The sequence below is a fragment of the Struthio camelus genome, chromosome 3, assembly GCF_040807025.1.
Source record: "Struthio camelus isolate bStrCam1 chromosome 3, bStrCam1.hap1, whole genome shotgun sequence".
In the NCBI taxonomy this organism is placed as follows: domain Eukaryota; kingdom Metazoa; phylum Chordata; class Aves; order Struthioniformes; family Struthionidae; genus Struthio; species Struthio camelus.
In genome coordinates, this window is record NC_090944.1 from 110,355,642 (window position 1) to 110,370,003 (window position 14,362).

A 14,362-nucleotide genomic window follows, 5' to 3' on the forward strand; every position below is an offset into this window, starting at 1 on the left:
GTAAGATAAAATTATCTGTAGCAAGAAATCATCAATACAGTGAGAAATTACTTATTTTGGGCATCAACAGCATGCAGGTGGAACAACACAGTCAAAGTCTTAAAGCGCTTGAGCAATTATAAACAATAAAGAATAATTAGTACTTGTTTTCTGTCCATGCCTATACCAGGTTCTCCCGAAGCTTCAGTGAAATTCTCTCTCCATGTTTCTTTCCTCTACGTTATTCTGTATGAGTGCTGAGTTTTATACTTGCTACAGAAAGCAGTGTTTTGTGTGTGCCGATACTGCTTCTCCCACAGGTTTCTTAATTAAGTACATGATCACGATACATTCAAAAATTATTGACTAAAATCTCAGCTATTATAAATTGGGATAGGTCCTTCTAAATCCATGGCCCATAGCTCAGGGTATTGCAAGATGTAGATAACTCACCCGACGGATCTTGCCACCTATAAAACCGTATGTCAAAAATAAAAATGTGGAAGTCTCAATTTAGTTTCCTTTATCCGTGACAGTATAGTCTGAAGCCAGGAGCACAACCTGGCTTCCCACTGTTGGTATTTGCTGCCATCCTGTGGTTCAGAGGACTCACTTCATTACTGCACACTGTGCAGATACCTCCTCTTGCTGTGAAGAATTAATGACATCTACAAAGGTCGCAGAAAATAAGCTTGGCTGCTTTTCACGCTGAGCAAAGATGTTGAGTGTTTTTGTGCAAGAGACCTTGTAGCCTGTTACAACTGTTACCAGTTTTGATGTGATTTTTGCTTGATGAATCTCAGAGACAAGTAGTATAAAATCAGAAAACTAATAATAATACCAGCGAGGATGAGAAAGCTCACATAGAGAGGTTGCGAATCCAGGTCCAGAGACTGAGTTACCTGTAACCACAGACGACACAAAATTAGGAACTGGCAAAATTTTCACACTGGATCTGTGAAGTGTGTGCACTTCCTAGAGCCTGCCTTCTTTTCCAGCTGGACATAACTATTATGTAAGATGTTATTGTAGTCTGGCAGTCAATTACAGCTGTTCTGCTTCTAGAGATGGCGGTATTTCAGAGGTATGTAATTCAGCTTCCAAACAATTTCAGCGAGCACGTAGTTGGGATTTATATGGGAAACAGTTGCTCTTTTAAAATATTTCTTTTGTTCTTTTTTTTTTCCCTCCCAGTTCACCAAAGAGAAAGGCATAAAAGGACTAACTGCTGTAGGGACATTTGAACAGAAACCTGCTTGAAGCAGAGTTTGTTAGCAGCTATAGCTGCAAAACATCAGGAGATTCAACTGCTGTACCAGTGAATCTTGAAATCTTTGTGTTAGTGGAGCTTGTGGTCAGAGTCCTTTCAACAGGCTTTGCAAAGCAGCCCTGGGGCAGCAGGTGCAGGCAAGAGGCAGCTGCCCATGGCTGCGCTCCCCACAGCCCTGCATTCATCCACCACAATTCGGGAAGCTGCATAAAGTGACCTAACATTGCCCTTTGCTATGGGACACACAGGTGGCAGCCCAGAGCCACCAAAATACAGTAAGGTGGTTTCCACGGGCAGCGTGCTCACACCTAGCTAACTCTGAGTGGGAGCCAAATGCATCTCTGTCCCTGTGCAGCTGGGCCCGGAGCACTGCAGAAGCCAGGGAGGCACTTCCCAGTCTCCTTCCCTCCTCTGAGAATGCTGGTGTAGGAATAACCCAATCAAGTTTCATCAAAGTTTGGGCTTTTCGCTTCCCTTCTGCTTATTTGGGATCAAACAGGGGGCTAGGAGAGGGAGCAGCATGCATAACTGCTGCCAAAGCTCGCTCATATCAGGGCTGAGGCATCAGCCAACTATCGACAGTCAAATAGCACCAAGCTTCAGGCAGCAAAGCACCAGTTTAAAATACATCAAGTGCAATGTGACTTTGCTTATTGACTAGTGGCTGGCTGAATCTGTGGCCTGCAGCACCTACTTAAACATGAGAGGCATGTAAATAGCATTCTAATTAACTAAGAACTATAACAATTTTTACTGCAGAGCAACTTACTAGTTTTCCTGGTATTTGAAGGGTAATGTTTCCAAGGGTCAACTGGTATGTGGGTTCATTAAAATGAATTTGCATCAGGCCTTGAAAATTCCATCTAAGAAAAGATATTTTAGAAATCCAGAATGGAACTGGAAAAAAGATGGCAGAAAGAAAGAAATTGGTATAAAGACACAAAAGTTACTTGCACCTCAAAAATAGCTGTCTTGCTGCCAAATGCAGTAGGCTTCTCTAATTTCTTGATATCCAGAGGCTGTAGACAAATAGCAGTTTATTATTGGACAAAAGGGCAGATCTATTATTATGTGGTAATGGAAAATTAGGTTAATAGCTATATCTATCAGTCTCCTACTGTTAACTAAGCCTCATCGGAGTTTCAGATTTATTTACTGAATATAATTCTTATTATTGGAAAAATGTAGGGACGAATCCAGCCTTTTACTAGTGCTTTTTTTTTTTTTAACTAAACCCACCATCGTTACCTCATTTTCAGATAAAGAAACTGATGCCAAAGGAATAATGCGACTCCGCTATCACCATGCAAGAGGACAATTACAGCAGTAGGAATAAAGCAGTTTTCCTGCACGGCACTTGCTCAGCCTCCTAATTGCCAACCACTGATGTAAATGACCAGTGTTTCAGTTCTGATGCTGTCCTACCTGTCCAGAGGTTTTCCAAGCTCATCACAAAACCACCGCTCAGGTAGAAGGACGTGAAAAGGACATTGCTGAAGAAGGCTGACAGCTGCAAGGTGGGCAGCAGTGCTGCCATCCAGAGCGCCATGGTGCGGGCACAGTAAACAGCCAGCCACACAGAGAGGAAGCTCAAAAGGAAATGTTCTGGTTCACAGCTGAGGTTTGCCAGCCAGTAGATGGGAATTCCATAAATGATAACAAAAGCGCAGTGCTCTGGGAGCTCCCCCAAAATCTGTTCGGTGGGCGGGGGGGGGAGGGGGGGGAAGAGAGAAAAATAAGTTGAATGACAAGCGCAAAACTTTCTGAGATGCACCTTATTGTACTTACGGACTGTTTAAAAGAAGCCTGCAGGAAATACTCCTTTAAAATGCAATCATCTCCTTTTTAAGTGTTATCAGTGACATTAAAAAAAAAAAAATCCCCAACAGAAATGGAAATCCTCACTAATTTGTTCTCTGGTTGTGACAATTCCTGTAACTAATTGTTAAGCTGATAGGCTTCTTGTGAAGGAACAGATGTTTGTTACAGTTTTGTCAGTTTCTAAGAATTTAAGACACTTTCCCTAAAAATTGGTAGGCTTGACAGTAGTAATACTGTTACTGACTCATTGTAATTGTATGTTTTGTCCAAATTTTAGTTGAATCTAGTTTGAATTCAAGTTTGAGATAAACTATGATTACTGTTGATCCCTTCCTTACTTGGTCCCAAGGGCAGCCCAGTTGGTTAACTACTTAATTCACTGTAAAACAAAAACATGCTTAGGATACTCTCAAACATATAAAAGGCAAATATAGTATTATAATTTTTTTCCTAAAACTCTTGCTACTATCATCTGATACTAAGGTCGTAACAAACTACATTGATTTTTCTATGAATAACGTGCAATCTTTGTGACAGAATGCAAAGAATATTTTTCTCTGGCAACCACTAATAAGCATTTAAAATCCTTTGCAGAAATGGAAACCTAAATTACAGATGCCATGGCAAGCAGAACTCATCTCACAGTGGCAAAATCACAAAGAAAGGATTATTTTAAACCCTTATCAGAAGGAGAATGTAATTAAAAAAAAAAAAAAAACCTCTGTAATTTATTTCCAGAAATTCTGGCACTTTATACACTTAATACAATTGTTTTTTCTGACTAGTACAGAGACAAACAACTATTGGAAATGTTACAGTTAGCATCTTGCTATTTCTGTTTTACAATTGCTGTCGCATTTAGTATGAACTTTCTGTGTTATAGATCAAGTCACATTATCAAACTTTCAAAGATACTTCAGCTAATGAAACATGCAAGTATGTACAACTGTCTAAACCCCTGAATTTGTCCTGCAGAATCCCCAGATTTTGGCCAAATGACCCAGGTGAAGGTTCTTCTACAGCTTTTTTTGGCCTGGGATCTGAGCTGCGATTTATGGCAACAGGTCTGGAGTAATTTGAGGTTTAATCAGTTAATGCCAGGGAAGCATGAACGACAGCCTTAGATGGCAGATGCAAAAGAACAAAGTGTGATATGACTGGGATCGTTCATATAAAAAAGTTTTGGTTTTTTTTTCCACGTTAGAGCCAGCTGTGTGTGTTTCCTGGCAGCAAAACCAATTACCTTAGCAAAGAAGTATGGACTCACAGAATACATTCCATCCTCCAAGTCATGATAAAGCATTGCTCTTTCCGAATGACCTGCAGCAGAGAAACAATCCTAAAGCTGCCTTCTATACATATAATTTTTTCACTGATTTTTCAAATTACTTTCTAGTTTTGATTGCTTATAACATTTACAAAAAACTGACACTTACATTTGGCAATAACATCCAAAATCACTGTGAATGGGGTTAATGCACCTATCATGTACAACAGTGCTGTTGTGTCACGAATAGAGAGTCTGCTTTCTTCATGGCCATAGTACAAAAATCCAATTAATAATGACATGAGAAGAGCCTCAAATCCATGGATTAATAATGTTGGAAGATCTCTGAAGTCATTGGAGACTTGGCGACTAGGAAAATAGCAACATTGACCATAAGGTATAGTACTTATTAATGCCAGATATATTTAGATATGTTGCCCCAAATGCTCTTCTAACATTCATCTGTGAAACCTGCTGTCTTTGAGGAGGACCGGAATTCGGATGTTGGGTCCTGTAAATGCTTTTATCTAATCAAAGCTATTGAGTACCTATAGCCACCTAGTATTTTAGAGCTGAAATGCTAAAAGCTTGGTGGAAGGCAGTGGGGCAGGAAGGTCTGTTTTCTATCTCAGAGGTGCAGAACCGATTACTTAACTTACAGAAGTCTCTCTGTTAAGGGCCTATAGCATCTAACAGCCTAATACCATCTAATACTGGCAGTGATATGCTACATGTATTGAGCTGGTTGGTTATAATATCTATATATTTTTGAGAACACGTGCAACAAACCCAACTTCCATACTGGCTCTAATCAGCAAAGCATCCTGGCTTCAAATCTTAGCTCCAGATTGAGGGTGGCAGGGCCTGAGCCTCTTGCTTGGCTCTCTGGGTTTGCTGAGGGCTGGGTTGCCTTGCTTCAAGGCACAGAGATCAGAATGGCAGCACCCAAAACTGGGAAAAATATTCCTGACTTACTTCCATGGCCTGATGCCACAGGCTGTCAGCGATGTGAGCAGAAGGTGGCCGGGACTGGGGCAGAAATGGGGCCGTACATCTGTCAGGGGCTGCTTGGGTGGCTGGGGAGACCTGGCACAGCAATGCCTCCCCTTCCAGGCTCACTCCATCCTATCACTCCCTCTCCAAACTATCAGAGCGTGCTCAACTCGCTCTTTGGGCTTCTTCCTTAATACTTTAAAATACAAATGAACATGATGCATAATTGTTTATGCTGGAGATACGGTTACCTTAATAATACTGTGAGCTGCTTTAGGAATCCTGGTAACTGATCATCCGAATGGGAAGGTATGTTAACAGACTCTTCTGAATTTACATGGGAGCTGCCCAAAAGAAAAGATTTAAAAAAAAAAATTGAAACGAGCTCAAGCTGTGGCAGTTATTCCACATTTGTCATATGATGGATATATGTTCTTTATTTTCTTTACCTTTGTTTGCTGGATGTGGTCACACTATCGTCTCCTTGATTAACTTTCCATAAGAAATTATCAAAGTCTTTGACTTTCTCTAGGAACAAGTTGGCAAGAGCATTTGCTCTTCTTTGGCTTTCCATCTCCTTTTCTGTGTTCTGTTTATCAATACTGGTCAAATCAACTGCAAGACATTATTTGGCATGAGTTCATGCTCCAGATGTGATAACTTAATCACATTGTGTCTAGAAGCAGAGAGTGTATCATGAACTGACAGTACAACCCATGGGTATGCATTAAGCTACAACGGTTATTCTTAAAACTTTTTCAATTACTTCAGGTAATTAGAGAAGAACTCCTTGTTAAAGGTGTATTTTTTTTCCTTGAGAAATGTGTGTAAATAAGTGCTACTTAGTTATTTGATGAACCATTGACAAGTTTCATAAGTGCTCATTATAAGACTAAAAAATACTATTTCAGATTTTTGTCTAATTTTAATAGTGGCTTGAGATAGATGCTGGGAATGAACAATTCAAATTCCTTTCCTAGCCCTATAGGCATTTACAATCTATTATGTGAATTTGACTTAAATGGTATGATTTTTCTCTATCTGTAAAAAGATAGTTATCATCTCCTTTTGTATCATGCAGAGGTACCATAAACTTTACCTGAAATTGAGAAAGCCTAAGAAAAACACTATCCAAGGACAATATACTAGCAGCAGTAATAGTACACTTATCATTATTATTTTTTATTTAATGAAAGTAATGATTTTTAACCTAATCCCAGAATAGGGTCCCCATTTCCACTTTCCTGCCACCTGTACTTTCTGCCCTTCCTTGGCCAGTGGCTCGGCATGTGTGTGGCTCTGCATGTGCCTCACCATGACTTCCCTCCCTCCTGCAGTGGGAGAGAAATCAGAAAGGAGGCAAATACCCTAAATACTCCATTGCCATGCGGGGGTGCTGCAAGTCCACATCGCAGCTGCGCTTGGCTGAGTGGTGCCAAAGGTGTCCTTGCAGGGATTGACATCCAGGTTTATTTCTGTTTATCTCTGCACAGCTAAGAGCTGCACCTAAGAGATAAGCACAGCCCAAAAGGTTACTCTAGAGCACTGCACTCAAGTGTCTGCGCAAGGTTTCCTAGCCAACTCTAGTGCAAAGACCTGCAGGTTGGAGCTGAACCAACCTCTGTGGTAAGAGACTGCTGCCATCAGATTAAGAGGGCCAAATTCCCTTCAGAATTCCCTGCTGCAAAAAGCAGTTAGAGAAGGAATGGATTTGGAACCACGTAACTAAATTTCTTTGCGAAGAGGAATGAAACAGTGGCTGTTCTGGTTTTATTTTTTTCTCCTTTCCAATATGCTTGGTTAGGCAGCATTTTTGTTTCCCAGGTACGTGTTATTCCTCACCCTGGGAGGCTAGCTTCCCACACTTCTTGAATGAGAAATCAGAGAACAACTGTTCTCAGAAAGCAATCTGTCAGCTCATCCCTTCCTTTTTCAGTGAGGGTAAAAATTCCAACCAACTAAAACATGGCATTAAGAGTACTAAGCATGTGGGAGAGTTATTACACCTGGTAGGAATGGAAAGAGAATTATTAAAAATTTATTTTGTCCATATCTCTTGATTTTGTTACATTTCCTGTACTGACTTATAAGCAAGGATCTTATTAAAAAGTGAACCTGGTGAACAGTATTGATTCAAGTCATTCAAATTGTAAAGCATTTCTAAGATAGTTATGGTCAATAAAATAAATTAATGTGTTAGTTGATACACTTATGAAAGCAAATGACTTCCAGTAACCTTTTTTTTATGGCACTGTTTGATACTAACCATAGAAATCTGCAGGATTGCTGTACTTCGGGCAGGGATAGCCTAGTTCTGTGAAATACTGGACCATGTCTCTAGCCATTCCCGAATAGACAGTGACTCCAGAAGTCAGCAGAAGAACTAAATCAAAAAGTTGGAAGATATCTGACCGGGGCTGATGAACTGAAAGAAGAACTAATCTGTTTCCTCTGGCCAGCCTGGATAATGTTATCACAAGGTTATGTGCAGTAAAACTGTCCAGTCCAGATGTGGGTTCATCAAGTAGCAGTATTCCTGCCAAAGACAAAACGTTTAGCTGTGTAAAGCAGTATATTTGATCTGGAATATATGTTCCAAGTGAAACGGTGCTAGTGCGTGTAATCTCACTCGTATATTCATTACAAAAAAAAAGTCAAAACTATATTTCACACTAGCATCAGATAATATTAAACAATGGCCATATTTCTTTCTTATCTTATTGAACATAATGACAGAGAATAATAACTTTAAATCTTGTCTCGCTCCCGCTCGGAACCAAATACTGGCTTTGATTTTCATTGGGAAGTAAATTCAGGTTCCTTATTAAATTTGTGTCCTTCTCCGTGGTTTTTCTGTTGAATGTGACTGAGCACTGGAGCAGGTTGCCCGGAGGGGTGGTAGAATCTCCTTCCTTAGAGATATCCAAAAGCTGTCTGGACAGGGTCCTGGGCAACCTGCTCCAGGTGACCCTGCTTGAGCAGGAGGGTTAGACTAGATGATTTCTAAAGGTCCCTTCCAACCTCAACCGTTCTGTGTTTCTGTGATTTTTGCACTTTGCCTGTACAAATATCTGGTACATGAATATACAGGCGTATTAGTTTTGTATACAGCCTACTGAAATATTTTAGATTATATGCTCTATATTTAGACCTCATGCATTATTCATGTGTAAATATTTACATGGTGTTAAATTAGATAGCTCCTCCTCCCAAACTATGCTTTATTTCACACCTACTCACACTTGTAGCTGAAGAGATATGTATACGTGTTCGGACGTTTTTTGTTTTGCAATTGGTTGTTTAAAAACTTGAAAGTGATTTAATACCTTGCAACATGTGTATTATTATAGAACTCAGTAGCCTCCAATCAGTGGAGGGCAATGTCTGTACACAGACATGGTTTTTGTGCTGAGAGATATAACATGTTTGAAATGCAAAGAAAGCTTTACTTATTTTTCCTAGAACTAATCATTTTTTTGACTTCAGTAGCAGCCCATCTATCTATGAGTATCATTTATTACAAAAAAAAGACTTCTGCTTTCCCCATAATAACAAAAATACAACTTTGCATAAGCAAAGACTTCTTGGATCCTTCTCCCAGTGGAGGGAGAACAGCTGGAAAATCTCCCTGAACAAGTAAGCGGCTCAGCTGAGACTATTGACTTACATACAGCTGCTGATGTATGTAAGAACAAATGGGGCACTCAGTTCTGCAAAAGTAACTGCCAGGTTTAGCCTTGCATTTTGCTTCTACTGAAGATGATGGAAATTTTTAGCATGCTTGTGATGTGAGATGGTCATGTCAGTGATTTGCATAAGACAACAACGAATGACCATGTAGCCAAGACAATGACCTTCCCTGTTAACATCTCACGTGTAAATAGACAGTATGGGGGAGTAAGGAAAACAATCCAGAGGTCTTACTAAGCCAAAAACCTTACAAAGCAAATTGTGGCAAAGGGTCAAGTAAAAACCAAACCTCATACTGAGATGCATAGGCTGGAGCCCCTCAGTGTGAGGGGGGCTCCAGACACATTTCCGTGGTTTCTGTGACAGCTGTTTTGGGTGGGAGTGGGGGATGGCTCCCAGACAGAGGCGGCCTGCCCAGCTCAGATGCTGCGGCTCCGGTGGCAAAGTCAAGCGCGCGCTGGCTCCTGAACTGCTCAGTTCACAATATTATTACTGTCACCAGCACCAATTTTGGTTTAGACTAATGGACCAGCACCCCGTGACTGTTCCTGACTTTGTCCTCTTGTGGCCCCGTGTCTCTGACACCTGCAGGTGCAGAGGCGGCTGCAGGATGCAAGGAGGGCGCTGGAATTGTGCTCACCCGGGTTCCAGAGCAGCTGCACGCCAATGCTCACTCGCCGCCTCTCTCCTCCCGAAATGCCGCGGAGGTACTGGTTCCCAACCCGCGTGTTTGCGCACTGACGCAGCCGAAGTTCAGCTATAACATCTTCTACCTGGGGGAATCAAATGGTAAGAGTGATAAAGCAGGAGTTTGCCATTTGGACACTTGTGCATAGATAAAGCTGAAAATACGGTCAATATGATTAAAATTCAGCAGAATATTACCCTGCTATCTGATCAAGAGCTCCTTGAAAACAAATCTTAGAGATAATGTTGAAAACTCCCTAGCAATCAGCGATTTAGTTCTTCTTTCAGCCTCTCTAATGCTTTCTGTAGATTGTCATTTTTTTATGAGGTTTGGAACAATTGCTGGTTTCTGTCTTAAAAGAAGAAAAAGGGTTATAATTCATAATCTACATAAAAAAATGCCAGATTAGCTGTTCTGACTCCAAACACACAGGATCTCTTGGATAATTCCTGTCAGACACATTTTTGACAACTTTATTTTTTCCAACAGCTTAATTACCCTTTTTTTCCTTTGTGAATCTGAAAAAAACTTTGGAAGGCGCAGTTTGGCAATGAACAATAGCGTTTCTTTGACAGTCAGGTGGGGGAGCAGTCGGTCATCCTGTCGCACGTGTGCAATGCATTTCTTAACACGCTGGGGAGTGCTGGGTTTGTCATTGATCAGGATTTGACCCGACTTGATTTTGCCTCCGTGATCCCGACAGGTTATCACATCAAGCAGTGATGTCTTTCCACCAGCTAGAAAAATCAAAATTGAAGAATAAATTAATTTCTAGGGGACTAATTTAAGAAGTGATTTAGTCACAGAAATAGATGATAGAAGTTTCAATCCCTTAATCTCCGTTCCCCAACCCTTTCTGAAGCTGTTCTGAAGCCCCAGAGACAGACTGACCCTAAAGGAAAATGCTGACGCTCAACTATAAGCTCATGTTCAGGAAATCTCTTTCAGAATGGAGTACATGGCTTTAACCTTTCTCGTTTCTCAGGAGGATCAGGTCGTTTGCCTTTGATGGTAGCTGTATGACCCGAAAAAGTGATCTCTCTCTCTATATCTTCTAGTTACCTTTCTTCTCTCACCTTTTAAACATAGGTAAAAGGTGATGTCCCGCACTAGCGGTGCTGACTGCAGGGCTGGCACCTGAATGCTTGGTGTGAGCTTGCTTTGTGGAGGGAATTGTGAATTCAGAAACGGCAGCTAGAATGGTTGAAAGACTAAGGTGCAGAACGAGGTGCTTATTGTTTGTACGATTATACAAACAATAAGAATCTTAATAATCATGATTTAAATAAAAAATCATTATGATTTAAATAAGATAAAAAATTGTTTAAATAATTAGGAAAAGCTGCCTCATAGTTAGGGGAAGGAAAGTAAAATCATGAAAACAAAGCCTGATTTGAAATTAAATAGCAAATGCCTTTTTCCCTTATACTATACAAGAGTGTATGTAAACACAGAGAGTTCTCTTATGATTAGATGTCATTTAATTCTAGTCTGTCTGTTGAAAGATTAAATCTACACTTGTTTCTTAATATATACATTTAAAAAAAGGAACCCATCCATCTGTAAACCATGTATTGCTCTGTTTAAGAATGACATATTGATTGCCATTGACAATGTGAAACCCATCAGCAGTTTAATCCATTTTACTAAGGCATTTGGTGAAATAGATGATAAATAGCTTTTAAAAATAGTTTGACTAGTTTGCTGAAAGGGGTTTGTGCTCAGTGTATGTTACCTCACAAAGGTACTGTGTCTACAGCTCAACATGTTATTCCATCATACGCATTTCCTCTTGCTTGTGGGAATCTATAAAGTACAACTTCAATTTCATTGCAGACATGTGCTACGAAAAATTCCCCGTGGTAATGGCAAAAAATCTTTTCATAAACATAAGAGCCAAAACTTCTGCAGTAATTATGTCTCACCTTTCTCTGAGTGAGAATACTTTCACTGAATTACAGCTAATCTGATGTAAGAGTCCAGGGGAGACAAAGACATGGTTTTACCTCCAAACCACAGACACTTTTCAGTGCAGTTTACTTCTTATCCCCCTAGATGAGCTTATTCTCAACTAACTACACAGGTTAGAGGCCATCTCTCCATTAGTCAACCTCACCCTGGAGAAGATTAAATCAGTCCCACCAGAAAATGAAAGAAAAGAGAAAGGAAAGGAAAGGCCTCCTTAAAGTCACTGTAACCAAAACAAAAGAGGAATTTTTTTTTTTCTCCTTATGTTTCTGTTAAGTTAATCTGAATGTGGTCATGTTTGCATCTGAAGGAAATACCTGCTTGTGGGTATACAGGTTGCCACTAATGTTTCTTTCAGGGTCTGGCCAGGGTCTAGTAATGGGGTTAGGTCTGTAACTGGTGTGTTCTGAAGCTGAGCTAAGAGTTGCTTCAGGTCCTCCTGAGCCAGGACTGCAGGCCATGGCTCTAACATTGCCCAGCTACGCCTCAAGAAACAAACAGCTAGCAAATGTGCAAGCCATGACAAAAATTGTTTTCCTAAGGAAAATCAGATTTCATTCCATTATGATTCCCTGTATCCTCATACTTTACATTTTAAAGAACATAAGTGATGCGGAAGTGATTTTTGCCATTCAAAAGACTGAAGAGTGTTGTTATCAGCTGTGTACGTTTTATCTGAGAGTTGGTCAAATCAAGAAAATTGGTGGTTCTTACCAGTGCTTCCTATAATAGCTAGCATCTGACCACTTTGAACTTTCAAATTCAGATTCTGGATGACCGACACATGAGAATTTGGACCTGAGTTCCAGGTCCATGGCATTTTCATATGTGCTAGTTTCTCATACCAGGGAATCTGAGATGCCATATTAACCTATGATTTAAAAAAAAAAAAGGAAACAAACAAGCCCCTTCCATTAGGACAATGAACTATTTAGCAATAAATACTTTCAAAGTTAAGATGTTACGAAGGAAATAATGCATGGAAATAATATTGTGAATTTTCAGAAATACATGGAAGAAGGTTTTTTTATAGACAAGCATGGTTTCCATGCCTTGTTTCTTATTCCTGTTAATCAGTGAAGCTATCACTATCCTCTACACTACTTAGGTAACTTATTACTACTGTATGTTGTTGACCTGGACATTTTTGGAATCACTTTAACTGAAAATTGAAATACATTTATTTTTCTCTCTTAAAGGCAAATGCTACCTGCTTCATTAGCCCAAATGGCATGTGCAGTTTCTTATCTTTCCAGATTCTATTTTTTGTTGGTAAAGCAATAGGCAGCATTTGTGAAATCTACTTCAGATGCTGCGGTGGCACAAAAGAGAAGAAAAACGTCACTAGCCCTCTGAGATTCCTCCTTATGTTTGCCACCCTCCTCCTTTCTCCTCCCACAGGCTGATCTTGCCACCAAAGGCTCCTGCCAGCCCTAGCGGGCAGGAAAGTCTCTCTGCCACAGCTCTCACAGGGACAGAATTTAGCTCAATAATGAGAGAAAACAAAGCCTAGTAACAGACCTCTTTGCCTGCCTTATCCCCTAGCTTTACCAGACATATTTAGCCTGCAGTCAATAGCTGCAGCTAAAAACATGAATTTGCTCTCTTTACACACACAAAACTTCTGCATAGTTGACTGTGCAAAAGTTGTGTGAACCCAATGTTGTGAACTTCAACCTTGCGCTGCTTTTAAAGTGGCTTACAAACAGAAGCAGGATATTGCTGGATTTACTCCATGTTAAAGGGAAGTAAATAAAGTAGAACTTTACCTGGTAGTTGAGTTCTCTGACCTCAAGAACGTTTGCTTTTCCACTGTACGTGAAATACAGGCTGTTATCTTCTTCAGAGCAAAAAATACTGTCTTGGACGTTTGTCTGGAGAAATTATTATTGGGTTAATTACAATAGCTAAGGTGCTGTTAGAATTTGAGTTCAGAAAAAAGAGAAACAGAAAGGGAACTACATTTAATGAGGTGTAACAGTGCTGTTGATGTAAGTTACCGTGGAGCAAAACTGTAAAGGGTTGAAATGTGCTATTTCTTAAGCAATGTGAAAGGTACTTTGTTCTAGAGGCATGCGAGAAGGCCAGACATGCTGTGCTATGGTTTTCTATTTAATTTTGATTTAAATGGGATTATTTTCAAAATGGAGTTAAACTATATTTCATTCTACTAAAATGCGATTCTATTTCTATTTTGGAGGAAAATTATCTACTTCTGGAATGGTAACGTGTACTAGATCAAAATGATACGTATTGAAATTCCTAAGTTATGGCAGCCAAAAATTAAGGTCCACTGAAAGTATGTTCATTGTTGAATTAAACCATGCTGCAGCACAGGGGCCTGAAGCAGCTAATTCGCCATTGTACAGGCAGAGAAGATCATTCGCTCATGGCTATCCTGTCAAACAGTAAATGGCAGCTGCATATGGTGACCGCTCAGTAACAAAAAGTTCATCCTACTCAAAACAAGGAATTTAACTGACCAATATATCTAAACACCCACAAGCCTCGCTAAAATCTCTGCTGAATAAACGTCTTGTAAAGTAACGGGGAAAGGGTATATTAGCCTGAGTCAAACATTAGAGATCGTCCTAATCCTCGCGTCCTCGGCCGTGTCGGGGGAGCGCAGCTCTCCCAGTGGTTCACAGTGTGGGTTCTGCTCTCACCCCGGTCACCGCGTGCCTCT

General features: G+C 40.2%; 1 protein-coding gene across 1 annotated transcript in view; it reads right to left on the minus strand.

Annotated features, from left to right (window-relative positions):
- ABCG8 (ATP binding cassette subfamily G member 8) overlaps positions 1-14,362 on the minus strand; it is a 15,498-nt gene continuing 1,136 nt past the window's right edge. Inside the window, exons 2-13 of the mRNA XM_068939669.1 lie at positions 13,446-13,550; positions 12,391-12,547; positions 10,207-10,445; positions 9,661-9,793; positions 7,597-7,866; positions 5,780-5,945; positions 5,582-5,674; positions 4,507-4,706; positions 4,314-4,390; positions 2,675-2,942; positions 2,019-2,146; positions 1-881 (exon numbers count right to left, since the gene is read on the minus strand). Coding sequence (XP_068795770.1) covers positions 744-881; positions 2,019-2,146; positions 2,675-2,942; positions 4,314-4,390; positions 4,507-4,706; positions 5,582-5,674; positions 5,780-5,945; positions 7,597-7,866; positions 9,661-9,793; positions 10,207-10,445; positions 12,391-12,547; positions 13,446-13,550 — 1,974 coding nt within the window. The 3' untranslated portion in view covers positions 1-743. The remainder of the gene's footprint in view (positions 882-2,018; positions 2,147-2,674; positions 2,943-4,313; positions 4,391-4,506; positions 4,707-5,581; positions 5,675-5,779; positions 5,946-7,596; positions 7,867-9,660; positions 9,794-10,206; positions 10,446-12,390; positions 12,548-13,445; positions 13,551-14,362) is intronic.